This window comes from Varroa jacobsoni, unplaced genomic scaffold, assembly GCF_002532875.2.
Source record: "Varroa jacobsoni isolate VJ856 unplaced genomic scaffold, vjacob_1.0 scaffold_1020, whole genome shotgun sequence".
NCBI classification, from domain to species: Eukaryota; Metazoa; Arthropoda; class Arachnida; order Mesostigmata; family Varroidae; genus Varroa; species Varroa jacobsoni.
Window position 1 is genome coordinate 167,074 of NW_019213922.1, and position 17,491 is coordinate 184,564.

Here is a 17,491-nt window from a genome sequence, read left to right on the forward strand (position 1 = left end):
GCTGATATGTATGGCCGGTTTAAGGATTGTAGCTAAAAGCTAACTTAGGGCGAAGAAGCGATGAGTGATCACAAAACAGTCAAGACAAATACACAAAATAACTTTAAACTTGTCACGCAGTTCAATAACAAAGTACACAAAAGTTCATTGGCTGAAAACTCGGTCGAACAACGATTGTGCGCTATTTGTTAACCTAGATATATATCCCTGTCGAGTAGCATAGTGATGGTAAATACGGGAGATACAATCATTCTAAGGTATGTCCTAATGTAAAATATGTCCTGTTACTGACGATATACGTTTGGTTTCTAAGTCAGCGTATAACGAAGGCTGTGTTTAAAATACGCTGTAGTAAATCACGATTGTATCTATCAATTGTGGTTAAACGAAAATAATATTTACAAATTTCGTGTGGACATTATCGGATCAAATCGTACAAGCCCAATTTTAGAGGCAATTAATTTTATCGTGTATAAAATGTATCATGTACTATTTTCAAGGTTTCTTTTAATGAGTCTGAACATTTTAGGAAACACTGTACTGCTACTCAGTGGAGTAAGTCTTGTTATTGCAATTGTTATTTTGAACTGAAAATAAATAGGTGCCATGATTAAAGAGTCGCTTTTTCAAGTTACTAATGACTTTATTGATGTTTATAATAATGATGCTGAAGTTAAACTCTATAACATGAAAGTTAGGCATCAATTACTGATGAGATCAATGGAGACCCTTTAGCCTTTTCAGCCCAGTGATCAATTAGAAAAGACGCCCTAACCTAATATTGTTGTTGCTAAATATCGTAACAACCTAATTCCTGTTTCCTTTCTGAAAACTATTTCTCTGAAAGATTAACAGCAATAATTACTGACTAGATATTTTTACCGGGATACCACTGTTATTTTGTAAATTCTATTTGTAGGATATAGAGTTCAGATCTACGATATATGAGTTCAACATAGGCTGAAATATGTATGTGACATAACAATAGCGATCACAACTGAGTTATATGTTAAATAAACCATAGACTTTATAAACATTTTTCTGCGGATCATCTATGCTGGCCGTGTACTGTGTCTCCACTATTGTTTTTGCTCTTAAAAATATTTCTGCTTTTACGTGTGGTACTACAGATGTACCACAGATGACATCATACAGCAGCGGCCCTGTCCGAACCACGCTACAAACTTGTCCTTTTTCCATTCACAATATGTCTGTAGTAGATCACATGGAAGGTCGCGGCAGCATCCTTTGCAATTCGATTGCATTTCGGTTTTAAAATAATCCTTAATTTTTTCCTTTTGGAGTTGTCCAGCGACCACTCGCAAATACCTGCCGCCATCGCGTTCCTGCTCTACTATTGTACCGGCGTTGACACGACTGACTTTTCGCAACTTGAATAGCAGGTCTAGGTAAGTTTGTGTGTCATGTTGCAGGTTTCGGCCCACGTTATCCCATCTCCATGTATGCCACAACAACCTATAGCAAAATCGGCCACGTTCTACGCCATTCGTCGTTGTTCTGTTTCGTGCAGAATCGCTGATACGCTATACAACTGCATATCCGAATTCGACTTAATCCCGTATTTCACCGCCGCAGAATGGTATCACCGTTGCATCTCGATGTGGATGAAATCCTTCTTCTCTCAATATATATATCATATATGCCGATAGCTGCTAGTCCTCATTTTCTTAGTGCCGTTTCTCGTAGTCACTCCCCAACTAATCATCACATATCTGATACACTTCAGCCCTTCACTAAATCTTCTCAAGATCAACCTGAGTTGTTTTTCCATGTTTCTTTCCGCCCACCTACCGAACACCTATAAAAAAAAAAAAAAACATTTACGAATAATTGCCAAAAAAACGCTTCCACTTGACAAACAAATGAATGATTATTTCTAATAATAACGAAATGAAATAAAACGCGTCAGGGAGAATCTTGGGTGTTTAACTAGTACTGATTAAAATGGGACAGTTATCGCCATATATAGCTAACCGCAATAACTCCTATTAGGCGTTGTAGCACTTGGGTTCCAGCCCAACCAAACCTCTACTATTCGTTGCTTAAGAAGCATATATGACTTAATGATATTAACGTCCCGCGCAAACTCTCCGGCTTAGCATGGCAGTAAACCCGTCTTTATTTTATTGCTTGCATTGTACAGGACACGCAGACAAACCCATCGAAAAGCTTATATAAATGATCAGTCCTGTTGTTTTTGTGCATTGGAATACCCGTACTGTTATGGACTACGTTTGGTGGCGTAAATATAATTTACAGTATGTAGAGCATCGGTTTTGTCGAGGTCAGTCAAACGCTGCCATGTTTTTTGGTACACATTTTGCTTGAAAAGCGAAAAGAAAAAAAATGGCTACGGATTCTGTTGCCACTCTGGACGACACAGCAGCCCGGTTACATTTGTCGCCGATTTCAAGTACAAAGCAACGCATTGTCGAGGTACAATCTTTAATGCGCCGGTTGAAACAGCTCTAATTATTATTGCTACGGTATATTAATTAATTTAGTACAAATTTGTTTTTCTGAAACGGCCTATAGTATTGAGTTTGTCAAGGGTCGCATTTATGGGTGGAAAAATGATCAAATACTTTTCAATGTAAGTTAACGCCATGCATTTTGCACAGAATGCTTTGTGTTTCTTAACAACTGTAAAGCCGGTTCGGGTGTGCAACGTTGACCTCCATTTCGACTGTCACACACAGATTCAAATGAGTCAAAAATTTAGCTACAGGTATAGGTACATATAAAATATATCTATATAAATACAACGCAGATATAGGCCGACTCTATAGCAAAATGTAAATCGATATCTTACATCTCGAGAGACACATTAGATGGCCTAGGTTCAGAATTGGGCGGGGCGTAGACACCATTAAAAAAATGCAAAAAATAAGAAAAAATTATAAACATCTCAATGAGTAAGTGCGTAGCAAAATAAACTGCTCGGTTCTCCAGTCATAAATTCGCAGAGAATAAGTAAAGCGGTTTTTCTTCTTTGCTGTTGGCTTTCCAGTACAGAATGATAACATGATCAATGCTGCAGAAATAACAATGAGTCTGACGATCGGGGAATCGAACACCAATTGTAATAGGAAAGACTTCGAAGCAAACACTGTGAGACCGACAGAAGGTCTAATTGCATTCTTAACAGGTCGATATAGCTGAACTCGTATGGTAATTGGTATGGTAGCATCTTGTACAGCAGCTTTTCTTACAGGTTGACGGTAGGTGTGAAGTAACACGCTTGGACCGACATAACAATACAATATCCTTTTCATTATTCTCTGTCTAACAGAGCTAGACAAATCGACTGTTCCACTATTTTTATAGAGATGATTGCGTGAGATGTTGTAACTACGCTGTCGTGAACCTTTTAGTAAGACAGATGTTGAAGGGCAACAGAAGAACAATTTCTACCCGCCTAATTTTGTATTTTGGCGGGTTGAGAAAATGTTGCCTTTTTGTTGGGGGCGCTTCCGATCATTCGCTCCATTTGCTTGGGCGCTCGTAGATTACTTATAGTGTCACAGAGCAGTTATGTGTTCTGCTATTTAGTATCGTTTGCCTTGTGCTCTGTTATTGCGAAATTTTTATTGAACCTTGCCACTGATCTTCAACTCGTTCAAGCTAAAGATTATATTTAGGGGATATGATTAGGGTCTGGCTTTTGTAGTGAGCGAAAGTATCAAGACTTTTTCTTATTTTCAAGTAATAGTTTTCCCTTTGCATCTGCTCGTTTACTTTCTAATTTTATATGTTATTTTTTTATTTGTTGTTTGTTATTATATTGTATATTGGCTTGTTTGCAGTGCACTATTATAGTGCATTGAAAATACTAAATAGTCGTGTAAGATTAATCGTTCTGCATTAGGTTTAAGTTGGGATAGTTTATAGACCAAAACAGCGTATAATGAATCCCTTTTCACGTTCTGAGCCGATTCGGTTCATGCAGTGAATTATATCACGGTACGTGGATGCAAAGCTAGTAGAAATCGGTGCCAGCCGAGTGTTTTTAAAAATAAAAATCGTAAATTATCTCAAACAGTAGTAGCAACTCAAGGGTTCAATACAGTATGAACTTTTTCACCCGTCTATTGATGAAGTTGCAGTTTGAACTCTCAAGTTCTTGTGAAGGTCATGATAAAAAGAGGTTACACTCCGCAAGACCTTCTTCACGATAATTACTAGCCCGTTACAATATCGTCAATTATTGTACACATTTGTACAAAGTTATCCAATCGACATACCGTTTGCATGTTTGTAAATTTCTCTACGGATTATATTACTGAAACGAGTGGCCGAATTTTTTGAAGGTAAACCAGATAAACAGTTTCAATTTCGCGCCTGATACCCATGACTAATCACTGGTTTATACGTTCAGCCTTTTCTAGTGAGGTAAGTGGCAAGCATGAATAAATCTACTAGATTCTTTGACAACAGGGCGAGTTTCGAACGTAATAGGGCGATGGCTAGAACGACTAACAAGGGCGGGGTAAATGAAAAAGAGATCTTCGAAAAAAATCTCAGTTGCAGCGTTAGAGCTATCAATATTTTTATTTAAAATTCATGCCCAGGCCTTAAGGTGATCTGAGGCAACATAAAGTAACGTACAGAGTACGTACTGGTTACCGTCTAGGAAAAATAAGGAATAATAATTAGTCAACTAAGTGGTTTTGCTGTGTTTTCAATATAACGACCTGATATTATAAGAACACTTTTTTTACTCTGTCCAGCCTCACCTCTATCCAAATTATATATATATAAGTTGGACTAAAGCATCAATCTTTGCGCTGGTTGTGTTACGTGATTGTCATCGAAAATGTGCCACATGTGAAAAAACTGAAACGTATTTCTGAGACTTTATGCTTTACATTCCGGAAAATTACGAGCATCAATCAAAGTTATTATTTGTACGAGAACCATGATCCACCAGTCACGAGTTGCACAGAAATTCCTATGAAGACTTCACTGAGGCAAAATTGACCTTAGGCAATGATTGCAATTTCCTATTATTTTTTTTAACAAAATATGTACAAATCGTGCCACTATTCGAGCCGCTCATCGGTACTTATGGTAAATGAACCACTAGCCTTACCAACTAAGCAGTGAATCATTACAGGACAGCGACTGTTCGAGTCATAGTCACAGCTCTTCTCTCTAAATCTCAAATCATTAATGGTTCCTATGCCTCTATCTCTTGTCCACTTAATTTAATTAATTGATCAAATGCATATTCCATGATAGAAGAGGCTCCGACGAACATGGTGGTATAGAATTTTGCGTAACAACATTTGTGCTCAAGTAACCTTTGGCCTAACAATACATAGTGCAAACGTAAAGAAACCCGCCATGTCTAACAGAACGGCAAATGGTCTTTACTGAATCTCTTCAGCTGGCTAGACCTGATAAGTTCCGTCACGGTAAGGTTTAATTTTGCAAAATTCGTCTTCTTGCAGTTGGACATATACTTCAAAATCAAAATATCTTGGAATTATTACCGAATAAGTAGTGCGCATCAAGGCAACGATTATATAGATTCAAAGAGTCGTGGTACTATAGTAGTTTCTGGAATCCGTTTGACCTAGGGGCAAAATACGAAGCCGATTTGTGCTAGCACAGTGGTTTAACCAGCTTTCTCCAGGAATCGTACATGATCCTTGTATCCCGTGTAATCAGGAACCATTTAAGAACTAACATATGTGTCCGATGCGGTTAAGTACATTACGGCATGGCGATTATTCCATCGGTGTTCGAACTTTTCGAATACTAATATTTGAATATCTGTTACCGTTGCAATGCCTCGGGGCTATCCTAGTCCTGAAGCTCCAATCGTTGTGCGAAGTCATGCAGGAACTTGTCGTCGGCAGCGCTTCGATTCAATAGCGTTCGTTAGCTGGGCTGGTTAACGTCTACAATCACCATCTCCTAAGCATTTTTGCGGGAAACAAGGTTATTACGTTTGTCGTGAGTAACGTGAATGTTCTGATGAGAGGCATGCCATGAGCATTGGGATAATAATAAAGATACCTGTAATGTTTGACGATTCGTTACCCATAGGATATGGTGAATCGACCGCAGTGTACCGCCGGCCTGATTGGTACACCTATTCATTAATAGTGCACAGATACATAAATTATTGATAGTAGAATTTAAATAATATTGTCCATTTAGATAGCTTAGCTTTGTATTCGAAAAACAGGGCATCGTTTTTTATATGGGTTGGACCCGAAACCTAGGAGATCTTAGGCGCGTGTGCATTCTATATACGATATCAGTTATCAAGTTTATAAAAATTTTCCTCAATTTATTCTTTGATTCTGATTATATTCGAAATTTGATTATGTGGCGTGCTTTAGGGGTGCAGAAATCCACTGCAAAGGTCGTTAGTTATTCGAAGTTTTACTTGAAGTTAATTTCAAGTTGTGTTTGAAGGTATATCAGGTAAGTCAGGCCGTGTTTGCTGATAATGCCGCCGATAAGCAATAGACATTACACAGTAGATTCTGTTCCAGTTAAATAACATAAGTGGCCATGAAATATCGCAGATAGCGCTAATAACAATCCCCTCATTACAATTAACCACAGGTTCATCCGGACGGCTTAATCAATTGCCGCGCGTTTAGTCAATATGAAATTGAATACCAATTTGGTGGTCCTATCAATCTGAAAACGAATCAAGCTTTTTGTAATATTTTAGATAGCTGGCATAGGTCGCTAAAGCCTGCTAAACAAAAACTAAAGTAACAACTTCAAAAATTAAAAAAAATCTATTTCGACAATTCTAGAAATTCAGTCTTGCATGAATAATAAGCACATTTCAACCTGCCATTTTTCGTAGTCTTCATTTTGTATAATTAAAGAAAATTCGTTACTTTTCGTAAACCTACAACCAATATCTTTAGTGAAGTTACTTCTATTTGAAAACATGAAACGGCGTGACTTTTCTCTACAAGAACTCGCCAATTTCCTACGACTCGCTTTGCCACATGCAAGGTGTACATTTGCCGATCGTTTGAAGTATTGCATCATTATATGTCTATTGTGACAAATCAATTCGAAACTTGGATTTCAAGCAGATATTGCCGATATTTGGTTGTTTCTATTCTGATAAAATCACATCCAGTGTGGACTTTTTTAAAATTGTGTGTCACCGACGCTACAGGCAGTCGACAAAACATATTTACTTGCCATGTAATTACTTGCGCTGTTTAAAGACCCAATGACAGGGATTTGCCCAAGTAGAGGTGACCTTTTATGTAGCATTTTAGTTAATTAACATCCTCTATTTTAAAAGCTTGTTTTTCTTGGCGGAAACGCCAACGTAGAGGCTGGCACAAATTGGCAAAATAAGCTCCGTTTCTAAAATCCAATAAGTTTTCTTAGGCACCGCCATTTAAAGAGTGTCTAAACCCATACACTGCTTTTTGTCTTATTGTTGAGCTTCGCCAAACTGATCAAAACTTTTTTTCTTTCACGTCAAAAAAATCGATTAATCATTTATGTATATGTTCCGTGCGAATAACTTCGAGTAAACGCACGGATCCACTGAGTAAATGACAAAGATAATAAATATTGTTAGCAATGTTAGGAGGAAGTGTATCAAGCTATTTGAGGAAGATTTATAACGTAGCGCTGAAAGTACCATTTTCCTGACATTAAATGAATTCATTTGAAACTTAGTTAAGTACTTCAATGTGTTCGACCTTGAAAAGAGGTTGACGCGCAGTCAGCTCTATTAACAATAGGACAACATTTGCACCCTAGCGCAGCATTAGGGCCTGAAATAATGGTAAGTCGTAACGAAAACTTATCGTGGTAATTACTAATCTTTAAAATCAATCTAATTTCGACAAATGAAAATACCGCTTTTGATTAAGAAATCTAGAAACAAATCACAGAATGACCAAACATTTCACTGTCCTGATTCATTTTACAGCTTGAAACAGTCGAACTCCATTTACGTAGTCGGTGTCTATATAACCGTCAACTAAGCAGTATGTATCTAACACACAACTAAAGGCGCCACAGCTCAAGACCGTATTTAGGTTACTAGCCAGGTATCCCATGCAAATGTATATTATCTAACATCCTCGATTCTGTCAAACAGTGAGCGAAATCATTAGCATAATAAGACCGATTAATCTCGATTCAAGCACTCTAACCGGGTAGTTTACAAACGATTTCCCCATCAACAAAGCTGCACCATTCTGTTATCAGGGATCATTCATAAGGGATATTGCAGCTATATATATATATATATATATATATATATATATAGCTGCGAGTGATAGGAAGAGGAACAAGAAAGCTAAAACACAGTCGAGAGTAAAGATCATTATATGTTCCAGGCTGTAGTCGTTATTTGGCCTCCACCCGAATGCCACTCTACGACTGCATTTATTATGAGACTAGGGACTCAGATTCGGTGGGGGACATTTGCCCGTGGGGCAAGCTGATCGACCTTTGCAGGCATAGACGAAGACGGCATAGATGGTAGAGGAAGAACGAGAAGACTTAAAGGTCATACGATATGTCAAGCGGGGTTGCCAAGATCATACGGTGCGCACCATTGGTCCTGAACTTTTTGGCCCAGTACTTGGCTTTCACCCTTAGCGACTGGACGTTGCGGCGTCGTGCACATCGATGTACATATTGAAACATCGATTATTGAAAACAGGAGACATCACAACATATAGTGCTGCAAGGGGACCTCTATAACCAAAAAAATCACTTGACTTCTTATTGTTTCCTTTCTAAATAAGAGTTAGAAGTAGTTTTGTATTGGTTTTAAGTCCTGTTGCGAAATTGAAGATCGAAGAGGAAGAGTGCAAAAAATAATCGTATCAGCGCAACTACGTCTGATTTTAAAACTGTAATTAGTCAGCAATTATTATTTAGCATTCGTTTGCATGCGTGTAGTTAAGGAGAAATAGAGAGATAAAATATTAAAACAAAATAAGCAAAAGGGTATATCCTCTATTGTTTTCTTTTAGCAACTTACATCAGGATTGAATTGTTTATCATTTCGGTGAAAGTTAAGCCCGGCGACTTCAACACCATTCGTAACATAACCATGGTGATAATGTTAACTACTATTACTACCATTTGGGAAAATACGTTATAATATATATGTAAACAACGTCGTACACGATACTCTATAAACGCAATAGACGTATGAGATATGGTACAGAAAACTATATACATCACATACTGGTAGAATGATGACGAATAAACATTTCATGTGCAAGTCTTTACTAAGATTTAAAAACAGATAAAACAATACGATCTATGTAATTAACTTCCATATGAAGATAACGATACAGCGTCTCTCGGGCACTCTATATACCAGTTAGATGATAGCGTTTTAATAGATTAAACGAATTTTATCGTACAATTTTTATTTAGACATAATTTCTCTTAGTCCAAGCAATGCTTCCTTATTGCACGTAAGACCATGTCATTATTGTTCTATGTTAACGTCTATATACCAACAATACTATATTAATTCAGCTGATGTTCTTTCAAAATTCGAGGTTTCTTTACCTTTTTTAGCAATTTACCATTTTTTTACTTAGTTTTTATAACATTCCATACTGAGGTCCGAAAAATCACTCAGTAAAGTAGTTCTAGATTTCAAAGTGGAATTTCACTTTGCCCCTCAGCTGTTGGAACGCATTCGGATGTCTCGTCGTTTATTTTGAAATATTTTTACCTACTCTTTCAAAATGCTCTTTCGTTGAGCAGCGTGAGTGATCTGTTTTTCTATGTGTACGTTCTCATTGGGTCACTGAAACTGAGTCAATGCTAGTGAATGCACGAGGATAAATAAGTGTCATTCTTTACAGGTTTAACGACCGCAGACGGAGCTAGTATCTCTACATAACTTTATATAGGCTTAGCAGTTGGGACAACGACAGTATTTTTCTAGAGATATGGTTTCGTTCGACCAGGATTTCGCTGACTGGCTCAGGCGTGTAGCTTTCCCCTCTTGAATTTCAGTGGGGAGAAATGCGCGCGGGAAAGGTAATGGATGAATGGTTGCAAAAGACCGACTGAGCGTAGGAAGGCAGTTATTTATGTCCTTTTCCCAGTGTTTATTAGAAGATTCCAAGGAAAAGGAACTCGCTTCATTGGGAACTCTACAGGCTCTTAGCACATATTTAGCAAGAAACGCTCTAGGTGAACAGGTCCACTGCTCGTAGGCTGTGTTCGCCGTTGATGACAGTTTATTCAGCGGTTATATAGGGCGGTAGCTTAAAGTATCAACACAAGCTGATACCTTAATTCTTTTGGAGATGTGGATACACCCAAGGCTGTAAACTGTCAATTGATAAATAAAGCCACACTTCGCTTCATCTTTTTCACCTGAAAATCTGTCAGCATAAACAAAATTAGCACTTTGGCTACCTTTATCTAATTTGATTAGTCATAGTAATGTCGCATATATGATAAATAATATGTTTGAGAGGCACTTTGGCGTTATTCTTCCTGTTTAGGATACATGTTCTACTATTCGTAGCACTGTTTTATCGGTCCAAAGTGCATTCTCTCATAGTGATTTTATTGTAAATAGATGTAACTAGATGTACTGTTCTTTATTTCTATAATATGAATGATCTTTTGGTGTTTTAAGCTTGTGTGTAAGATTTTACTATTGAAAATACTCAAAGAAAATCAGCTGCATCAAATCAAATAGCATTCTTATTAGTAGTTTGAGCGATTTCTTCGCTTCGAAGTAAGAACCTTTTTTTACTCAATAGTGGAGCATTGTTTTGTCACTGTGATAAAAACAAAAACAGAACAATTCAACAACGGCTCAAAAGCAGGGACAAAAGTACAAAAGGATTAAAATGGTGCCCAACGATCAGCCGAAATTAACCTAGCGGACTCGAGAGTCTAGCATCTTCGACTGCTCCTCTGCTCCTTTTTGATTTTATGAACCGAGATGATCGAACTTTATTTACATAAGAGGGCTCAGAACTAGCACGTTCTGAGTCCTCTTATATCGCTCAAAGGCGTCAATTGAGAACTCTGAATTGCTTCCTTTCAATATTACAGTCACCTTTCATCTTGACGAATGCTCAGGGGTTCTCTTTGATCACCCGGTGTTCCACCTATACCGTTAGTTGATACGTAAGTGGAAGTCAAATTTCTTCATAGATGAATTTCGCTTTGATAAACGTCCCTTTCGCTACACCCACCGTCTAAACAGTGCCTGTTTCGCAAAATGGTCCACCCAATTCGATTTGTCTCCAAAGCAAGACTTTTTTACCATAACCATGTCTCCCCTGACGGTACATTTCATTTTATGGCGTATGGAAGTCGCAGCAAAGGGCGAATACTTTCAGTGGGGTGCCAAAATACAAGAGCTAAAAATCGCGATAGAACTAAACGAAGCTGAATTCAGTGAGAAACATTTTTTTTGCCGAAGCCAAATTAGAAGTTCATCTAACTGGAACAAATGTAATTAATTTTAAAGAGACCATCGAATACCCCATCGTACTACGAGTGTGTTTATGTAATTTATACTATTAAATCAAGTCAACTTATATTTTTTATCAGAACCACGATATTCTTGTGCTGCTTTCGATTTTGTTCAGATAAAAAAAAACTGAATCATCACCTACAGAATATGTCAAACTGAATATACGCTATTAAGAGAACCTTCTTCCCAGTCATTCTGGAGACAGACAATGCATTTCCTTGCGCGTAGCCCGATTCGTCCGTACTCCGACAAGCAGTATTTAATATGTAGAGAGGATATGAACATTGTGACCGTTCCTTCGTTGTTGGATACATGATTTAATTTACTCAACGGCGGAGCTGTTGTTCGGGCTAGTACCAGTGAGCCCCTTTGCCCTATTTGAAGCCCCTGTTAGTCACCTAGTGTGATAAAACTTAAGAGTACGGCTAGTACCCCCACTGTTCTATTATAACCTGAGAATTGCCAATGAGTCAGACCAAACTCCCGCAGCGTATGATGACATGATGTTAGCGTGCAGACGTAGGATGGTGAGTGTTTTTGGCAGTTGCACAAAGGCGAATTTTTGTGCTATTGGATTCTATGTAGATGTATTTCGGTATATGGTACTATACCGTGCCGAAACCTGCTACCTGAAGTTGACGCATTGAGCACGCACAATTCGAAATGAAATGACTTTTTAATGATGCTGTGACAGAATATTGCATGGTTGTTTCTTGAATTTTCGGTGTCTCACAGTACACGTACGTATGACGTAGAAACAAAAGGCACTTTCTGCAGGCGTCAGTGAACCCTCGTGTATCGAGTGAGCAAGCCCTCATCTGTGTGAGTACCTTTGCTTAGTTCGTTATTAAACTACCCAGATCGTTTAGTTACGAAAGAGGACTGGTTATCAATAAACTTACTTGATAAAGTCATTTCGCATGCGAAACGTGCAATTACCCAGGCGACATTTGCTTGTATCGTATGATGGAATGACCCGGTGGTGAAACAATTTTGAAAGGCATGTTCGTGAAGATACAGTTCGCAGAAGCTGAAACGCCTAGGGGATGACTAACGAGAATTGTTTATCAGGATTAAATCACTATTTGACTGTAATCAAACAGCCTTTTCACATCATTTATTTCTTTATGCACCTGTTCTTATGCTATAGTATGTGTGGTGTTTGCGACCTTTCATACCTTAAGACAAGTAAAAGCTGTTTCCTTAAAGAAAGTTAGTAGTCTTGAATTTCGTGATAATTATTCTTTAGAAATGATCTGTAGTTTTCCCGCAAAGCTATTCCTTCTGGGATTCGTAATTCTCTAGCACGTATTGATGTGGCTCGCTTAGGTCAACCCGTTAACGTACAGATCTCTTATATAGTAATACTAATAATACGAATTTACAAAATAAGAAATAAACACATTAGTGCACTTCGTTACCCATCGTTTCTCCAGCCGAATAGGTGGATAACAATCTAGCAAACTTCTGAAAATTGTCACTGTTGACAGCTTATCTAGATTTCGCCTTCGTGTACCTTGTGATTTTTTGGCATTCTGTTTGTTTGCCCCAAAGATTATACTGTCGTCCGCAGTTGCGAAGTTTGTTGGCCATTGACGAACTCATCTCATTCTCTTCTCTTCATTTGTCTATGCATCCTAAGTAAGCGCTACAAGTAGAATTTTAAGCCCGCTGCTTACGTTCGTCTGTTAGCCGCTAACAGAAAAAAACAACTTATTCTTTGCGCATTTCTCTCCTATCTGGTCTTTTTAGTACCCCATTTCGTCGGCCCTTATCATTAGGTCTCGTTTTTCACTCGCTTCCTTTATCTCTCTTTGTGTCCCTCAGCTTTCATTGTTCGTCAAGCTTGGAAAATATAGCCGAGATCCGATGACTAGAGACCAGTGGTTGGGGTGGAGCTGCCGTTTTAGCTGAAGGCCGGATCCTCAATGAAACTGTGTGTTGCAGGGCCTCCCTTTACATTGGGGGACCTCGTGGGTTGCTTCGCCAGAACCTCGTGCCCTCCTAGTTTCCGGACCTCCCCCCGTCTTTCCCCACGCTGCGTTCTAACAGCGCAGTGGATCTCAATTTAGGCGCGAAGTTGGTGAGAAGCCCCGGGGGCACAATATCTGCCGAGGCTTAAGCGCTCCCATGTAACTTTCAATATATAGGCGGCAGTGGTGAACGAAGCAAAGGCAAAACTTGCTGAAGCTGGAAGGTGGGGGCCTACAACAAGGGCGGGTAAGAACAATAAGTGCGTGATAATATCCTTTTTCAATCAACTACCGCGTTTACTTTTCTTTTTCCCGATGCTGAAGCTGCCTTTTCCACTGGTACTGGCTATAGAGATAACGAATATCTAGAGATTTAGCGACGAAAAGCATCCAGATGTAAAGAAATTTAGTATACTCAGGGTTAATTAATATAACTTGAATAATACCAATATTAAGGTTTTTTATGTACACAATTATTATGTTGACTTTATTAGTATTAGGTCTACGGCCTTTTTAGATTTTTTTTCTGACACAGACATTTGCTGACGTGAAAGACATTCACAGACATTTATATATATCATTATGACGGAGCAGCATAGACAATATGCGAAAGAGTAGGATAATGCGATGTTGTTAAGGCCAAATGTGTGCTGACCATTTTCGTAGCAGCTATACGCCTGTGAATAGGAACAGCACGATGAGCCTGTTCGTAAATACGGATTTCAATAGAAGTAACTTAAGTAGTGGTTTTCGAAGGGATAAAAATAATCACTGAAATAAGCTGGACAAGCGAAATGTATGGCATTTTTGATAATTATAGGGGTCATCTTAAGCAGCCATAGCGCTAACATTTGTATGCCTATAATGCAACAGCTACAACATGACTTGACTACCATGGTCTTGAAATGGTTTTATTGACTGATCTCGGAATAGTCTATGGTATGCTTATATCATAATCTTCAGAATTCTCGCGTTAAGTTACAAAGCTATATATATTTATTGCAAGCATTTGCGTGTATCTTGCTACCTTAACAAGATATAAAATGAAGACTCTTCAAATATTAAATTGCATCTTCAAATTGCTCACAGAACTTGATTTCGCTCGATGTATACATACATATATATATATATATATATATATATATATATATATATATATATATTATATTATTCCTACTCACGGCCACTCCCAACGAATTTATTCCGACTCGTTAGAATTTTATGATTTAAAGCCTCTAAAAGTCCATCTGTCAGTGACTGAACTATTTAGTAATCTGTAGGCACGAAGTTTGAACAATACGATTGCTGCAAAAATCTTTCACACAAGCTCTTGCAAGGCCGCTCTCTACGATAGTTCCGCTCACTTGGCATTTGAAGATTTTTGTTACCGTCTCGTACTGATTTTGCAACGTATAAGCAACCTCTTCGACCTAATGCAAATCCTGGTCTTTTTGGGATGAAAATCTAGCTTAACTATGGACTAAGGGGTCTTTTCTAGAGATACATATTCCTTTTTCCGTTTCACACCAGTTTTCGTCATTCGTAATAGCCTTGCATAAAAACCTGATATTGTGGCTGCATGTTGCCCGATACCAGGCAAAATGTTGAGAGGTAATGAGAAGCTGTGTTCCTCTGTGCTTAAACTCACTTTATGGGGCGCCGAGGCAAGCAACAAGATTCTCTTCTGATTTTTTCTGGGTAATAAATAGTATAGATTTATCTTACCTCCCTGGTATGAATGAGTTATTGGCTACTTTTGCTTAAATTCTATTTGTTAAAGTTGTTTACCGGCCATCGTACCTTAGAAATGCCTTTAGGTTGTCTTCTTCGATTTCGAATAGCCGACCAAAGTTCGGTACATCCTCCAGTTCCCAGATGCCACTATGGAACTTAGTAAACCATTTTTGAATCGCCCTCTTACAAAAGGGAGTTACCATACGTAGTACAAATATTCCGGACTGCTTCGGTAGTCTCTTGACCTCGGCAAAAAGCGAAATGGAGTAGATGTGAAAAGATTTTTTTTCACCAAAAAACATCGATTTTTGAAGCCTGTCAAAAACAATCAAAAACACAATAAATTTCTATCGAACATATCGAAGAGGCTATATGCGCTTTCTGATCGTAAATAGAAGCGAACAATTAGTGAAGACCTAAAACAAAATCTACTTGAAACAAGCCTAGTATATTTTACAATATATCCAGACATTTTTGGCTTATAAGCTGCCTAAATGTTGTTAAAAGTTGTAACATTTATGTCAGCGTTTTATAAGAAGTGACTGAGCAATTCCAGGAGGTCGTACGACAGCAAGAGAGTCTGGCATTTCACTCGCTTGAATATTACATATGCCATAACCTGAGCGGGTGGAATTAGCCATAAATAATGCGCATGTCGCAGGAGATGTCAGCACTTTCTGTGGTACGGACAGCCAAACGTACTGCTGTCAAGAGGCATAGAAAGGCCAGTCCAAAGGAGGCAAGCCCTGCAGCCGGCAGTGGCAACACGTCTCACTCAGGCACACATTATAATCTTTACAAATGGGGCACAACGAGCAAAATTTAAGCATAAGGCTTTCTCCGTTTAAAGAAAGACAAACATAAATCTTTGTCAGGCCGATAAATCCTTTGCGGTGCCAAACTGACACAATCAGTTTTTCATATTACAATTATCTAGTTATGGGTCTACGTCACTGAGCCCACGATTACACGCGAGCACATCAAGGGCCATGCGCTAATCGTATATTGATACTAATGTCGTAGATATGTAAAATAATCAAGCAAAACGTGCAGCTCGTTAGAGAATTTAAGAAAGTAAGATTAAATGGTAGGCTACAAAAGAAAGCTCATAAGATTTGCAATACATTTTGCATTAAACATTTTGATTACTTGCTCTGATAACTTGCGAGGTACATTAACAGAGACGCCAACAACGTTCGTTTCCCTCCTTCCTGCAGCATTATTGCTTCTGCTGTAACGCATTTACACTTTCTTTGCGTTACGCCGACCGCAATGCGCCTTACCTATCTAACTTGGCATCCGTCTTGTTCCGCACGTGCTGTTGTAATTAGATTAAATCTGCGAAAAAGCAAAAAAAAATAGTACTACATCAAAGCACTCAGCAACAGCGCCACTTTTAAGATTCAGACATTCAGACTACCCGCCCAGAGGCACACGCCCTGTGAACAATAGTCCTTTCCGCACCTTCTGCACGTTGTGTACATTGAAAATAGTTTGTCAGCAAGCGAAAGAGACCCTTGTGAATTCATCGGCAATCCGATCTAACTCGGCTCGCCCAATAAAGTAGACGTCTTTGTGGAAAGGAACTACTTGGAGTCAAGTGCACGCGGAGTGCATACGAAGTGGACCAACGACGCCGTTGTGATCGTCCCACCTACCTACCTGCCCGCCTCCTTAGGCTTCGAACCGAAACCAAGGACGTATTTGTAAATTGGTGAGTCGGTCGACCCAGGCCTAGTGCGCTCTACGGACTCGCAGTGTTCGTATTCACGTATCTCCGAATTTGCATGTCGGACTAAAGGTGGTAAAGTTCGTTGAGGTTATACAGGAAGTAGTGGTTGAGATCCCGAGAACATTGCAAGAAACAGCGGGTTGAACAACATCTATGAAGCTGGATGCTATGAAGCTATAATTACGAATTGTAAACCTGTTCCATGTCATTTTTGCTGCGCTTTTAAAGCATTCTCTGAACTCTAATTGCATGTTGGAAACAGGTTAGGGCACTAATCAGTATTTCCCTGCTACTTGGAAAAATTAAAATGTCCTGAGCTTAAGAGGAATCTTACAAACGCTTTTGTCGACGCTCGTTCGCGCGCGCTAATCTGCTACGAGTAATTCATCACGTTCTTGAAAACGGAGTCATCTTAGTGGATTCCTCGACTATTGGCTCCGGTTAACAAGAAATCGTCCTATAAAAAAAGTACAAACAAATAACTTACACTTTCTTTCTCAATAGAGAGGTATCTCGATTTCAAAATAGATTGTTTGTTGTGCTCTTGCT

General features: G+C 38.7%; 1 protein-coding gene across 11 annotated transcripts in view; it reads right to left on the bottom strand.

Moving 5' to 3' along the window:
* LOC111265876 (very long chain fatty acid elongase 1) overlaps positions 1 to 17,491 on the bottom strand; it is a 44,476-nt gene that overhangs the window by 876 nt on the left and 26,109 nt on the right. For 4 of the 11 annotated variants that reach the window (XR_002683731.2, XR_002683730.2, XR_015313231.1 and 1 more), the window contains one exon: positions 9,268 to 10,391. The exons of 1 other annotated variant lie outside the window; for it this stretch is intronic. Coding sequence is in view for 2 of the 10 variants with exons in the window: in XM_022842868.2 (XP_022698603.1) it covers positions 10,342 to 10,391 (50 nt within the window). In the remaining 8 variants the exon portion in view is untranslated. Of the gene's footprint in view, positions 1 to 622; positions 1,820 to 5,806; positions 5,944 to 9,267; positions 10,392 to 13,754; positions 14,154 to 17,276; positions 17,400 to 17,491 lie in introns of those variants that run through there. 6 more of the 11 variants (XR_002683729.2, XR_015313229.1, XR_015313228.1 and 3 more) reach the window with 5 other exon arrangements.